The sequence below is a fragment of the Cherax quadricarinatus genome, chromosome 27, assembly GCF_038502225.1.
Source record: "Cherax quadricarinatus isolate ZL_2023a chromosome 27, ASM3850222v1, whole genome shotgun sequence".
Lineage (NCBI taxonomy): Eukaryota > Metazoa > Arthropoda > Malacostraca > Decapoda > Parastacidae > Cherax > Cherax quadricarinatus.
The window spans coordinates 22503105-22515604 of record NC_091318.1 but is presented as its reverse complement, the minus strand read 5'-3'; the positions used below and the strand labels follow the sequence as shown (position 1 = coordinate 22515604).

Genomic DNA, 12500 nt, shown 5'->3' with positions numbered 1-12500 from the left:
GAGAGTAGAAGTTTGAGGTAATCAGTCCCTCAACCTGGAATCGATGTGTTCAGTCCATCACTCTTGTAGGAAGTGCAGCATAGGCAGTATATAAGGCACCTCTCTGGCCCTATGCTGCACTTCCTACAAGAGTGATGGACTGAACACATCGATTCCAGGTTGGGACTGATTACCTCAAACTTCTACTGAGACGAGTCTCTTTATGCTTTTACATTTGCAAGTTCTTTATTCTTTTAGAGCCAGTTTTGCAGTTCTGCTACTGTGCACTATTCTGCTGTTGCCACTCGAGCAGCTACCACTCTAGCAGCTACCACTCTAGCAGCTACCACTCTAGCAGCTACCACTCTAGCAGCTACCACTCTAGCAGCTACCACTCTAGCAGCTACCACACTAACAGCTACCACACTAACAGCTACCACACTAGCAGCTACCACTCTAGCAGCTATCACTCTAGACGTTGTATTGCCATTCTCTTTCAGTAGATCACCCTCTGTTCTTAGTACTGTTAAGTGAAGTATTATTAGCTTCTGTTTTCTGGTATTACTTGCCAGATGAACTTTTTTTAATAAAATTTTCTTCCAATGTTTGTTCCTCTGCACTGCCTGTTGAGTAATATAATCTCTATGTTATTTCTTTTTCGTTTTAGAAGGAAACTAATCTCTCCGTCGCCTCCCGGCACTTCTGGATGAAAATATTATTTCTTGTGGGTTCTGCCCAGGAAGCTCGCCCCCATTGTGTTGTGGTTAGGGGTATTTGCATGTCATCAGAGTTGCCTTTCCTGAACTTCAGTTTCTTGGTCATTTTTCTCTTTTCACTGGTTTGTGTTCCCCTCTCGGTGAAGCACTGGAATATTAATACACAACAGCCTCTCGCTTCTGAGATGGATCTGTAGTTTATTTTTTCTACATCTGGTTCACAGAGGAAGATTACCAAGTCCTGTTTTGCTGGTATATCTACCCTACTAACCCATATGTGGTCGTTATCATACTGGGATTTGACGTTCTTCATTACAGTGTTCAAGATCGATGCCCTCCATTTTGGGATCTGTGCCATTGTCCCTGTTCTCAGAACTTCCCTGTAGCTGAAGTTACCTAGGTTCTGTATTTCTATTCCCTTACATGCTAATGCTTTTCTATACCTAGCCGTCACTTTCTCCAAAACTCGTACCAGCTATCTTACGTCTATCATACTGTTGTCTAGGTCTCCTGTTTCTAGGTAAGCGATTATATATGACTCTGATCTCTAATTTTGTGCTGTCATATAGTAGTGACTTACCCAGACGGTGCTGTCCAAGTTTGTTGTAACTGTTTATCACGTCTCATCAAAGCTTTATTTCTTTCCTTCCTCACCATGCAGTGTCCCTGGTAATATGTGGTCTGTTAACATTCCTAATACATTAATCTTTGTAATCACTATATATCTGGTCGTTCCATTATTTCATTGAATTTACTGATGATGTTGGTTAATTTGGCTATGTTGGTGTGCTTTATTTTCATATAAGTGCCCTTCGTGTTGGACTTTCCTCTAGAGAAAGCATTCTTTTGGTTACTAACCCTTGATTGTTAACCCAGGAGAACCCAAGAAAGTAACTAACCCCTTAGGGTACCTATTTACGGTTAGACGAGGAGGAGCAGGTATAAGAAAACTTGCCCAAGTCTCGCTTTACCCGGGAAACCAACGTAGGTCATTTCGATTCGAAATCGAACACTTTGTCCCTATGCTTCCCACCTCCTGGAGATGATCACAAAGCAGAGTGTGCGCGCTCTGGTGGTGGGGCTACTTATTCTTTTTTGTATTGTGTGCTGTGGTGGTTGGCTTGTACATTAGGGAGAGTGGCTGATTGTAGTGGAAATAGTGTATTATAAAATAGTCCATCCTCGTGCTTTTTAGCGTATTGGATTAGGTTAGATAAAGTTAGGTTAGGTTAGGTTTGTCTGGAAACAGGACAAGTGTTTCCTGACGCAGGTCTTAGTCATGTGATGATAATGATAAAAATAATAATAAGATTTTCGTTATTACTATTATTATAGCAAAATTAATATAATCACCACATAGCAGTATATATATCATAAAACAAGTAATTTCGCTAAAATAACATACATTATTAAAAATTATCACAATACTGTTATATAAATATATATATATATATATATATATATATATATATATATATATATATATATATATATATATATATATATATAAGGAATTCGCAAGAGCAGGCGAAATATACACAAACACTGATCTCTGGCTGAAGGAGACTCGAACCTACGATCATTGAAACAAGGTACGCAGTACTGTACCATTCTCACCAAACTGAACAAATACCTTGGTTTCTAGCAAAATGCTAGAGGTTGATGCAAGGCAGCCAGCTTTCAGGGAGAAGGCTTACAGCTTTTCATCTCATCCCCTGCATGCATCGACCAACTAGAGATTTATATATATATATATATATATATATATATATATATATATATATATATATATATATATATATATATATATATATATATAATGACATGTATAAATATCATACAAATTTAAGTTCGTATGTGGGGCATTTTTTAATTAGTTTTCCCTGGATATCTACCCCTCCATCACAATTAAAAAAAAAAAAATCAATAAGTGGATCAACTCAGATTGAAAAAAAAAATCATGGGCTAATTTTGAATTACGAGTTCAAAAAGCCGGTTTCTCATTAACAATGTTATAATAAAAAAAAACTGTCCTTCCCTTCCCCCAACCCATATCCCCCCCCCCAAAAAAAAAAAACTTGACATTGGTGTAACACAAACTGGTTTATTATGTGATAATCTTATTTTCTAGTATTTTTTGAAATATTATTTTGAAATCATTGTTCGGTTACCCGAACTGAAGTTGCAATATCCGCATTACGATAATGTGCAAGATTTTTTTGTGTATGATTGTATTTTACGGTTCACAAAAGCAATTTATTGCCTAGATGTATTATTTTTATGGGTGGATCAAAGTGCGGTATTTGATTTGTATTCCACAAGAGTAATTTTTGGACCAGTGGTTCATTTTTAATCGTCGAGTGTGATTTGTGGTTCACGAGCGTGTTATGTGGTCCACTAGTGTGATTGTGGTCCACGAGGATGTTATGTGGTCCACTAGTGTGACTGTGGTCCACGAGAATGTTATGCGGTCCACTAGTTTGATCTGTGGTCCACTAGTTTAATTGTGGTCCCCACCGGGGTTGATTCTTAGCACTGAAGGAGTGATTCTTGGCGCTGAAGGAGTGATTCTTGGCACTGAAGGAGTGATTCTTGGCAGCGAAGGAGTGATTCTTGGCACTGAAGGAGCGATTCTTGGCACTGAAGGAGTGATTCTTGGCACTGAAGGAGTGATTCTTGGCACTGAAGGAGTGATTCTTAGCACTGAAGGAGTGATTCTTAGCACTGAAGGAGTGATTCTTAGCACTGAAGGAGTGATTCTTAGCACTGAAGGAGTGATTCTTGGCAGATTCTTGGCACTGAAGGAGTGATTTTTAGCACTGAAGGAGTGATTTTTGGCAGATTCTTGGCACTGAAGGAGTGATTCTTGGTACTGAAGGAGTGATTCTTGGCACTGAAGGAGTGATTCTTGGCACTGAAGGAGTTGTTCTTGGCAGATTCTTGGCTCTGAAGGAGTGATTCTTGGCACTGAAGCAGTGATTCTTGGCACTGACGGAGCGATTCTTGGCACTGAAGGAGTGATTCTTGGCACTGAAGGAGCGATTCTTGGCACTGAAGGAGTGATTCTTGGCACTGAAGGAGCGATTCTTGGCACTGAAGGAGCGATTCTTGGTACTGAAGGAGTGATTCTTGGTACTGAAGGAGAAATTCTTAGCACTGATAGAATGACTCTTGGCACTGTAGAAGTGATTCTTGCCCGAGAAAAAAAAGTGTATCTCTTGGCCATAAAAGCCTTTTTGTCTTAGTCTTTAAAATGCAGTTCTTGAGCCTAAAAGTCAAAATCTGAAATTTCTTTTTTTGTTTGTTTATTCTGAGCTACGAACACAATGTGAGAGCAACAGAGACGATGTTATCTTGTTTTTCCTCCTGTTTACAAGCTTCCATTATCAACAGAAGTTTATTTTCACATTTTCTGAATCAGATGTATTGGCTATTAGTAAGTGTGCTAAATGCTAGTAGTAAGCTTTCTATAGGTTAGTGATAGTCAAGTAATAGGCTAGAATTAATAGGAAAAAGAGCACAGAAAAGTCTGAAAATCTAGAGGCTGTGTACGACTAACAATTAGATGGAGCGTGAGCGTGTAAGAAGTGAGTGGAGGCAAATGGTTTTTATGACTTGACGTGCTGTTGGAGTGTAAGTGGGAAGTGCAGTGCCTGCTCTCTAAAGGACTGGTGGATATATATTGCAGTTTTTGAACTGTAGTATCGGCATGCCTCTAGCAAGACAGTGATGAAATGAGTGATGATGAAAGCGTTTCTTCTTTTTCCGATCACTCTGCCTCGATGGGAAACTGCCGATGCGTTAAAAAAAATAATATGAACTTGCAGGGATACAAAAAAATAAAAGATAAAATTTAAAAAACGAAAGAAGCAACAAAGAATGAAAACTCTTAATGAAAAGTGAAGCACCAACAACAAATTCAGTTAACGAAAAAGAATTGTCAGAATACACGTTTAGAGCACAAAGCGATAAAGATAGATTGAAATAGACACGCGACGCAGTGAATAGAGAAACGAAATGGATGGGAAAACGCAGTAGGAAGAGAAATTAAGGTGTGAATAGGTACGATGTTGACATAAAGGAACGGTGAATAAGATGGAAGGTGTTGACACTGGTGAGTGCAAGCAGGCGTCAGGTATTGTAATACAAACACTAGTGTCAGGATTCTATACGTTATTATGCTTACAGGTAATGAAGAGCTTTGTTGTCTTTTCCTACCTCGGTGCTTTTAAATCTGTCCCGACAGTCTATTTTTTGTTTGCGTGCCTGTGAACGCTCCCTGCCTGTTTGCATGTTTGCCCTCTAGTCTGATTTTCTGCCTGTCTGATTACCTGCTTGTCTTCCTGATCAATTCTCCATTACTTTTTTTTCGTAAATGTTAATCTTCACAATCATAATGTAATATGCGACAGTTTTCTTGAGTATAACGCGTCTATAGACCCTGAAATATGCTCTCAATATGGATTTCAGTAGCTTAGTTTTTTCACAGATAGAGAGTTGAGGTGAGGTTAGTGAGAATGGACAACTTTAAGCTGGCATTACTTTACATAAATCAAATGATCACGATATTTTTTTCTGTCTTGTTTCCCTATGTCTCACCAAGTTCTGATTTTTATGCCACACTGGATGCAAATGCAGTAGTACCAGTCAGCGTTGAAGAAAAAAGGATACGCCCTTCACCAGCATCGTGGCACCTTCCCCTTGAACAAATCATAAAATATTACCAGTGATAACCTCTTCAAGCATGACTCGACGCGGTGGGTATTTAGCTCTCATAAACACAATAAATGATCCTCTACATACAAACTACCACACCAGCAAAGGTTTATACAAATAAAGTCTCACAATACCTTTTTTACACGTTAGAAATGCTCTTACGCAAGAATCATGCGCAAGAGCATGATAAGTATTTTACACCAATGTCTCATGACACCAACGATCATTTAACAAATGACGTATGATACCAGCAATCTCTAACATATAATGTATTATACCCATAATCTTTGAACATATTACGTATGATTCCCATGATTTCTTGACATAATGTATGATACCCGTAATCTCTCAATTTATATTCTATGATTCCCTTAATCTTTGAATGTGTGACTGTTAACAGTCACACATATATACTCATAGTAGATTATAATGATGCTCCCTGGTTATGATGACATCACGGGCTCCCTCGGCTAGCTAGCTAGCCGTTAGGCAACGTCCTCACTTCTTGATAGGCCTAGAGACGGGCGGACGCGGTCAAGGCTGGGCTCTCCAGGTATTCACAGTAATAACGCCTCCATACAACGAGCTACATTTTAGAACTCCCACAATATGACGTATGACACCCTTAATCTTTTAACATATAACGTATGATACTCCTAGTCATCTACCATATGACGTATGTTCCAAGTAATATTTTACACATATGATATGTAACAAATAACATTTACTTACACATGACCTACTATGTATTAATTCCCACGCACGCCTGGACAAGTCATCACTGCGCATTTCTCTGTCTTCCATGCAAGTTCAAATAGCAGCAACGGCGCCACCTACCATATCGGTAACCTGAACTTTGAAACGGAATCCCCGACGGTGTTCAGGGTTCTCGTAGTCTAGAGGAACGAGAGCCCTCAGGTCTCCCCCAAGAGTGCCACCAAGTCGCTCGTCAACACGAAACATGTGCCACCCGCGTCCGCTGCCAGGCACCACCTTGGGAGGGGAAGGAGGTTGTATAAGACTAAGATGCAAATATCGTGTAAATACGAGGTTGAAGGTATACGGATATCACTCCGTGTAAACATAAGACTGAAGCGAGATGCAAATCTTTGCTAGTGTAAACATGAAATTATGATGTAAATACATTACCATGTAACAGTTTTCAATGTAAACTTGTGATTAAGATTGAAATATCTCCATGCAAACATGATATACGTAAGAGACTAGGCTACAAGTCTCTCCCCGTGTACGTATAATACTAAGCTGGAACTTCCTCCATGTAAACATGAGTATGTGTAAATCTCGATATGTAACATTAAACTAATATGCAAGCCTTTCCTTGCAAACAACGTTGTGTGTGTCTGTACTTGGGCGAACTTTACACAGTAGGAGGCAGCTGGAGCCAGCTGGAGCCGCCCTATCTACCAGCCTACGGTAGGTAGAACTCACCCTGTAGGTGAAGTTGTTGGATGTGTCTTGATCGAGGACGGTGAGTGTAGCAAGCGCGTGGTCTGGGGTGAGACTCTCCGCTACGTCCAGGTTCCACTCCTTCATAGAAAACCTCGGAGGCACGTCGTTCACGTCTGCCACCTCCACTAGCACCGTCCCCGTGCCTGAAAGCAGAGAAGAACGCCACATGGGAATGGAAGCAATTTAAAAATTTACAGAACGCAGGGACATTTTCAAAAGTCATTCAATACTATGCAGTTTAGACTTCCTCAAGGGGAGAGAGAGAGATAGGGGATTGGTGCTGGTGATGAGCTCTTAATCTGAGGAATTAAAGCTACCATTTCCTTTCTGGGATCAAACTTAATCATCTCCCATTCTTCAGCTGTTCTATGACTCCCAACTGGTTTAGCACTTCCACACGAATACACTAACTAGAAGTAATTGAGTCGCAGTGCGATCCCAGAAAGGTATCGCCGTATCCCACAACCCAGCCCCATCTACGTCGGTGCACACAAAATGGAATACTAGAGGGCGTCATAAATATCTAAGTCAGTTTAATACCTAAATATCTAGGTATCTAAGTAAGTTATCAGCGTTTAAGGTTTGAAGCCTAGCAGAACAGGGATTCTCCAGTTATTGCATCACTTCCAATTTGTTTAATAAAACTGACAAAAGAAAGCTTATAAAGGTCAAAATAAATACGAAGCTTTCTTTGAGAGAAAAACATAATATAGCTAAAAGTTTGAAGTAGGTCAGGAAATGCATTCTAGAGTTATAGCACAGAATCCAACACTTCTATGTTATTGGCCATCCACATCACCTACCCCTGAAGCTATCCACAATACCCACCGTTAACATAAACCCTGACCATTTAAAGCCACATGCAGTATCACTCATCTCTGAAGCCACCTCGAACCATTCTCTATGTTACCATTATTATTTCCATTCATAATCGATATCACATTCAGAGGCCACTAAGTTGAAGGCCATCTACTTTACCATCCACCTGTGAAGCATGTTGTATGGCCAGCCATTTAATACCACCTTTCAACCAGAATACCAACGTGTTAATGCCAGCCAATTGATGCCACCTACACAGAGCACTGCCCATTTAGTACCTACCAACATCACCACTAAGAGGTAAATTATCATATTTATTTGGAAGCACTGAAAATAGATGGAAGACAGCGCCTGATGAATGTGTGATAATCAGGTTTGATCCAAAGATAGGTCTAGTTCATTGGATCAAAAACCCTCCATCAGCGTCATGGCACTAACCCCCTTCCCCCGCCACGAAGGGTCCAGTAGATAAAAATCCTACCTTTGAGGCCCCCGCCGTCTGTAGCTACAACCTGGATGGCATAGCGTTGAGTCTTCTCGCGGTCGAGGCAGCAGAGCGCCGTGGTGATGAGACCCACTTGGCTGTCCACAGCAAAGATGGGTCTCCCAGATGCCTCATCGATAACGTTCTTCTCAAGGGAGTAGACAAGGCGAGCGTTGTGGCCCTCGCGTGGGTCGTCATTATCTGTGGCTGACACCTGTGCCACCCTCGCTCCTTCACACACAAGTACATGAAAGAGAGAGGGATACAATGACATTAGTATATTCATAGGAAAGTGTTAAATCCGGAGATGTCGTAGAACTACTGCAGAATAGGAGGTAATCATTTCTGATCAAAACAACGGGAGTATATCTCCACTTTTGTAGGTTCCCTAATTTTACCCCAAATCATCAAAGAAAACATAACCTAACCTTATAAGTACTCTATAAGAATTACCCAGATTCAGCAATTGTTCAGGGGAGACTTAAACTACCCGGAAGGAAACCCTTATACATACTAACAAGTTAGTTTCATGAAACAAAGGAGCACTAAAGGAAGCCTACCGGTAATAGCAAATAAGAACGTAAGATATGTGAATCAGTGCTAAACCAACGTCTTCTCACATTTTTTATTTAGATTATTGAAACAATGAACATTGCTAGCATAACAGTTTCCCTTATTTTCCTCTTCCTCTGCTGTAAGTTGCTGTATCCCATCAAAACTTCAGTATAACTGAAACTTATTTTCTGATTCTCTCTACTCCATTGTCAAAACCACAATACTTTTATCTCCATAGTGTACAGAGTGTCTATATTGCGTCTAAATTGAGAAAGTTTATTTAAAAATATTAATTTTTAAAATATTTGCTTCTTCACTGTAACATTTAACGCAATCGGTTCATGGAAATCTCGAAGTAGTCAGCATTCAGAGGAGCGCCTTCCGAAAACCCAATTTATCGTTATAAAAAATACTGAATGATAGGAAGACAAAAAGAAGAAACCAGTGATCATCATTCACCTCCCATCATTCTTCACCACAAATGTGGATTCCAATAGAATCGACATTATTGCGACGCCCGAGTTCATTCATGCGTGTTTACCATTCTGGCGAAAAAGTTTGTTAGCCTCGATACCGGCCAGAGGCTCGCTACAGTTCAGTCATTCATGGGACTCGTTCAGGTGAGAATGTTGGTAAACAAAGATAACGAGCGCAGCCGCAGGGGTTCAACTGCTGCGATGCATACAGAGACGTCTCCTCTTCTCTCTCTTTCTCCTTCCCTCTACTCTCTCTCTCTCTCTCTCTCTCTCTCTCTCTCTCTCTCTCTTTACACAGGATTTTACAAGGTTAGGTTAAGGTTTCCTAACTTTATTTACAAGCAAATCGCTGTTATCTACATTGCTTATTTTAAAGCCTTTTTATTGTTATAAGGCAGACAAATAGGAAACATGATGGAGGTGGCACCATCTATGGGCCAGTGATTTCTGTCTGTCTGTCTGTCTGTCTGTCTGTCTGTCTCTGTCTCTGTCTGTCTCTCTCTCTCTCTCTCTCTCTCTCTCTCTCTCTCTCAAGGATGTCACTTGGCCCGGAAGAAGTACTTTCAATGGTTCTTAAGGAATGTAGAGGAGAATCTTAGTGTACTGACCTTTGGAGTGTTTTCAAGGGTTCTTAAGGAATTTTGCTGCAATTAATTTCATAGTGAAGGAGGAGTAGGAGTCAACAGGTTCTCGGATTAAGAGCACTTCACCGACAAAAAGGCACCCTCTTACTGAAGGATCTTTGGGAGTGAAAAAAAAAATCCCAACTGACCAACCTTCTGGAGTGTTTTCACTGATGGTGGCGTTGACGACGGACTGAGGGAAGTAGGGGGCGTTGTCGTTGATGTCTTTGAGGTTGACATGGACGGCCGTGGTGGCGTTGAGCTCTCCGTCCGTGGCGACCACCCGGAGGTGCCACCGGGACTGTCCGTGGGGAGGGTCCCTATCTAGCGGCTGTGACACCAGACAGGGAAAGAAATATTAATTTTAGCTTCAATTCCTTGAATAAAGAGCAATCACAAGAGTTAAAGCTTACCCTCTGAAGGTAGGAAGAGAAAAGGGTGAGAAGAATGACGAGGGGGATGTAACAGGGAAGAGGCTGATGAGGGTACAACGAAAGGGAAAGATGAGTAAGGAGAAATTAAAAAAAAAATACTAAAAGAAGAAAGGAAGGAGAGAAGATAGTTGAGGAATGTTGAATTACCTTTTTCATTGTTTATTTGAGAGAGAGAGAGAGAGAGAGAGAGAGAGAGAGAGAGAGAGAGAGAGAGAGAGAGAGAGAGAGAAAGAGAGAGAGAGAGAGAGAGAGAATTAGCATATATATTCCCAACTCTCCGTTATATTTACTTATTTTGTTCACACACTTTTTTTCAACTGTACATTTATATTCTCTATTTCGACCGGTTACTCACCCTCCCGTCTCTCTCTCTCTCTCTCTCTCTCTCTCTCCCTCTCTCTCTCTTTCTCCTCTCTCACTCTTCCTCCAGCACTATCTCCCACCACAATCAGTCGTTACTTACATAGCCATCGGAAAATTTCACTTCTTCAATTTCTTATCATCTCAGTATCTTTGAATCCCAATTTCTCCATCTTTGTCTCAGTATCTCTCTCTCTCTCTCTCTCTCTCTCTCTCTCTCTCTCTCTCTCTCTCTCTCTCTCTCTCTCAAAAATTCTTCACTAGCATTCCTCGAATTTCCTCTGTTTTTCTGTGTGAAAATTTTGTGTATTCACGACATATAAAACAGACTTCGTCTTACAATAGAAAGCACCCTGGTTCGTTTCCCAGGCCGTGTGAGACGTCTAGGTAAGTCTCCGTAAATGTGTTACCCATTTGTCACCTGGAAGTAAAATAATCTGATGACATTAAAGGGAAGGTGGACCTTGGGAGACTTTAAAATTAAGTACAAAATCCTGAGAGGAATTGATGAGTTAGATAGGGACAGGTTGCTCAAGGCTCTGAAAACAGGTGCAGGTGAGAGAACAGGTGCAGCTGAGAGAACAGGTGCAGGTGGGAGAACAGGTGCAGGTGAGAGAACAGGTGCAGGTGGGAGAACAGGTGAAGGTGAGAGAACAGGAGCAGATGAGAGAACAGCTGGATGTAAAAGCAGACATTGAATCATAGGGCTGTTAGAAAATATTTCTTCAGCCTCAGAGTGGCCAGAATGTGGAACGACCTGGAAAGCAAAGTGGTGGTGGAAGGATCCATACACAGCTTTAAGGAGAAATACGACAGAGTTCACGCAACCGTGAGAGTGAATCCAGTAGAGGCCAGTTTGAGAAGCAAGGAGAGGAGCTGAGACTCGACCCCCGCAACAAGTAGAGCACACACACACACACACACACACACACACACACACACACACACACACTCACCCTGAGAAGATCGATGGCTCCTGAGGTCGGGTTGACAGCGAAGCTGGGAGTGGAACCGTTCGTGTAGATGCCGTCGCCAGACACAGAGTAATGAACACGGCCGAACTCCCCTGCATCCTCGTCCGTGGCTCGCACCTGATACCCACAGAAAAGACACGTGCTTTATAATTATTATATTATTATTATTATTATTATTATTATTATAAGGAAGCTTTGAGCTTGAAAGGATAATACAGGTCTTGGGAATTTGAGGCAATCTGGTTTAATCCGAGGAAGGGGAAGGTAGCTGAAAGTCTTAAAAACGAAGAGCTCTTCACAAGAAACAAGACCCCTTGGATCAAACACCCTTCACCAGCAACAAGACACCATCCCCATGACGGGTAATTAATTCGTTATCCTAGACGTCCGCAGGGGAAATATTACTTATATGATGCCACAAACCTCAGTAATCCAGTTCTTAAACCCTCTGTAACCCAGTTCTTAAACCACATCTTACCTAGTTCTTAAACCACATGTAGCTCAGTTCTTAAACCTCCTGATACCCAATTTTTAAACACCTGTAACCTAGTTCCTAAACCCCATGTAACCCAGTTCTTAAACCCCCCTGTAACACAGTTACTAAATCTATTGTAACCCAGCTCTTAAACCCACTGTAACCAAGTTCTTAAACCCCATGTAAACCAGTTTTTAAACACCTGTGGCCCCGTTCTTTAACCCCTGTGGCCCGGTTCTTTAACCTCTCTGGACCAATTCAAAATTTAACCTCTGTGGTCAGGTTCTAATTTTAACTTCTGTGGTCCGGTTCTTTAACCCCTGTGGCCGGGTTATAGAACATGTAACTATGGCTGCTTTATGTATGTATAAGCATGGGACAGAGAGAGAGAAAGAGATAGATAAATAGATAGATAGATA

The 12500-nt window shown here is 41.1% G+C and overlaps 1 protein-coding gene across 5 annotated transcripts in view; it reads right to left on the bottom strand.

Annotated features, from left to right (window-relative positions):
* The window catches only part of LOC128691092 (putative neural-cadherin 2), an 816602-nt gene that overhangs the window by 55620 nt on the left and 748482 nt on the right, over window positions 1-12500 (bottom strand). For all 5 annotated transcript variants that reach the window (XM_070089108.1, XM_070089105.1, XM_070089109.1 and 2 more), the window contains exons 6-10: window positions 11589-11723; window positions 9992-10169; window positions 8182-8415; window positions 6861-7024; window positions 6249-6404 (exon numbers count right to left, since the gene is read on the bottom strand). In XM_070089108.1, the coding sequence (XP_069945209.1) occupies window positions 6249-6404; window positions 6861-7024; window positions 8182-8415; window positions 9992-10169; window positions 11589-11723 (867 nt within the window). The remainder of the gene's footprint in view (window positions 1-6248; window positions 6405-6860; window positions 7025-8181; window positions 8416-9991; window positions 10170-11588; window positions 11724-12500) is intronic.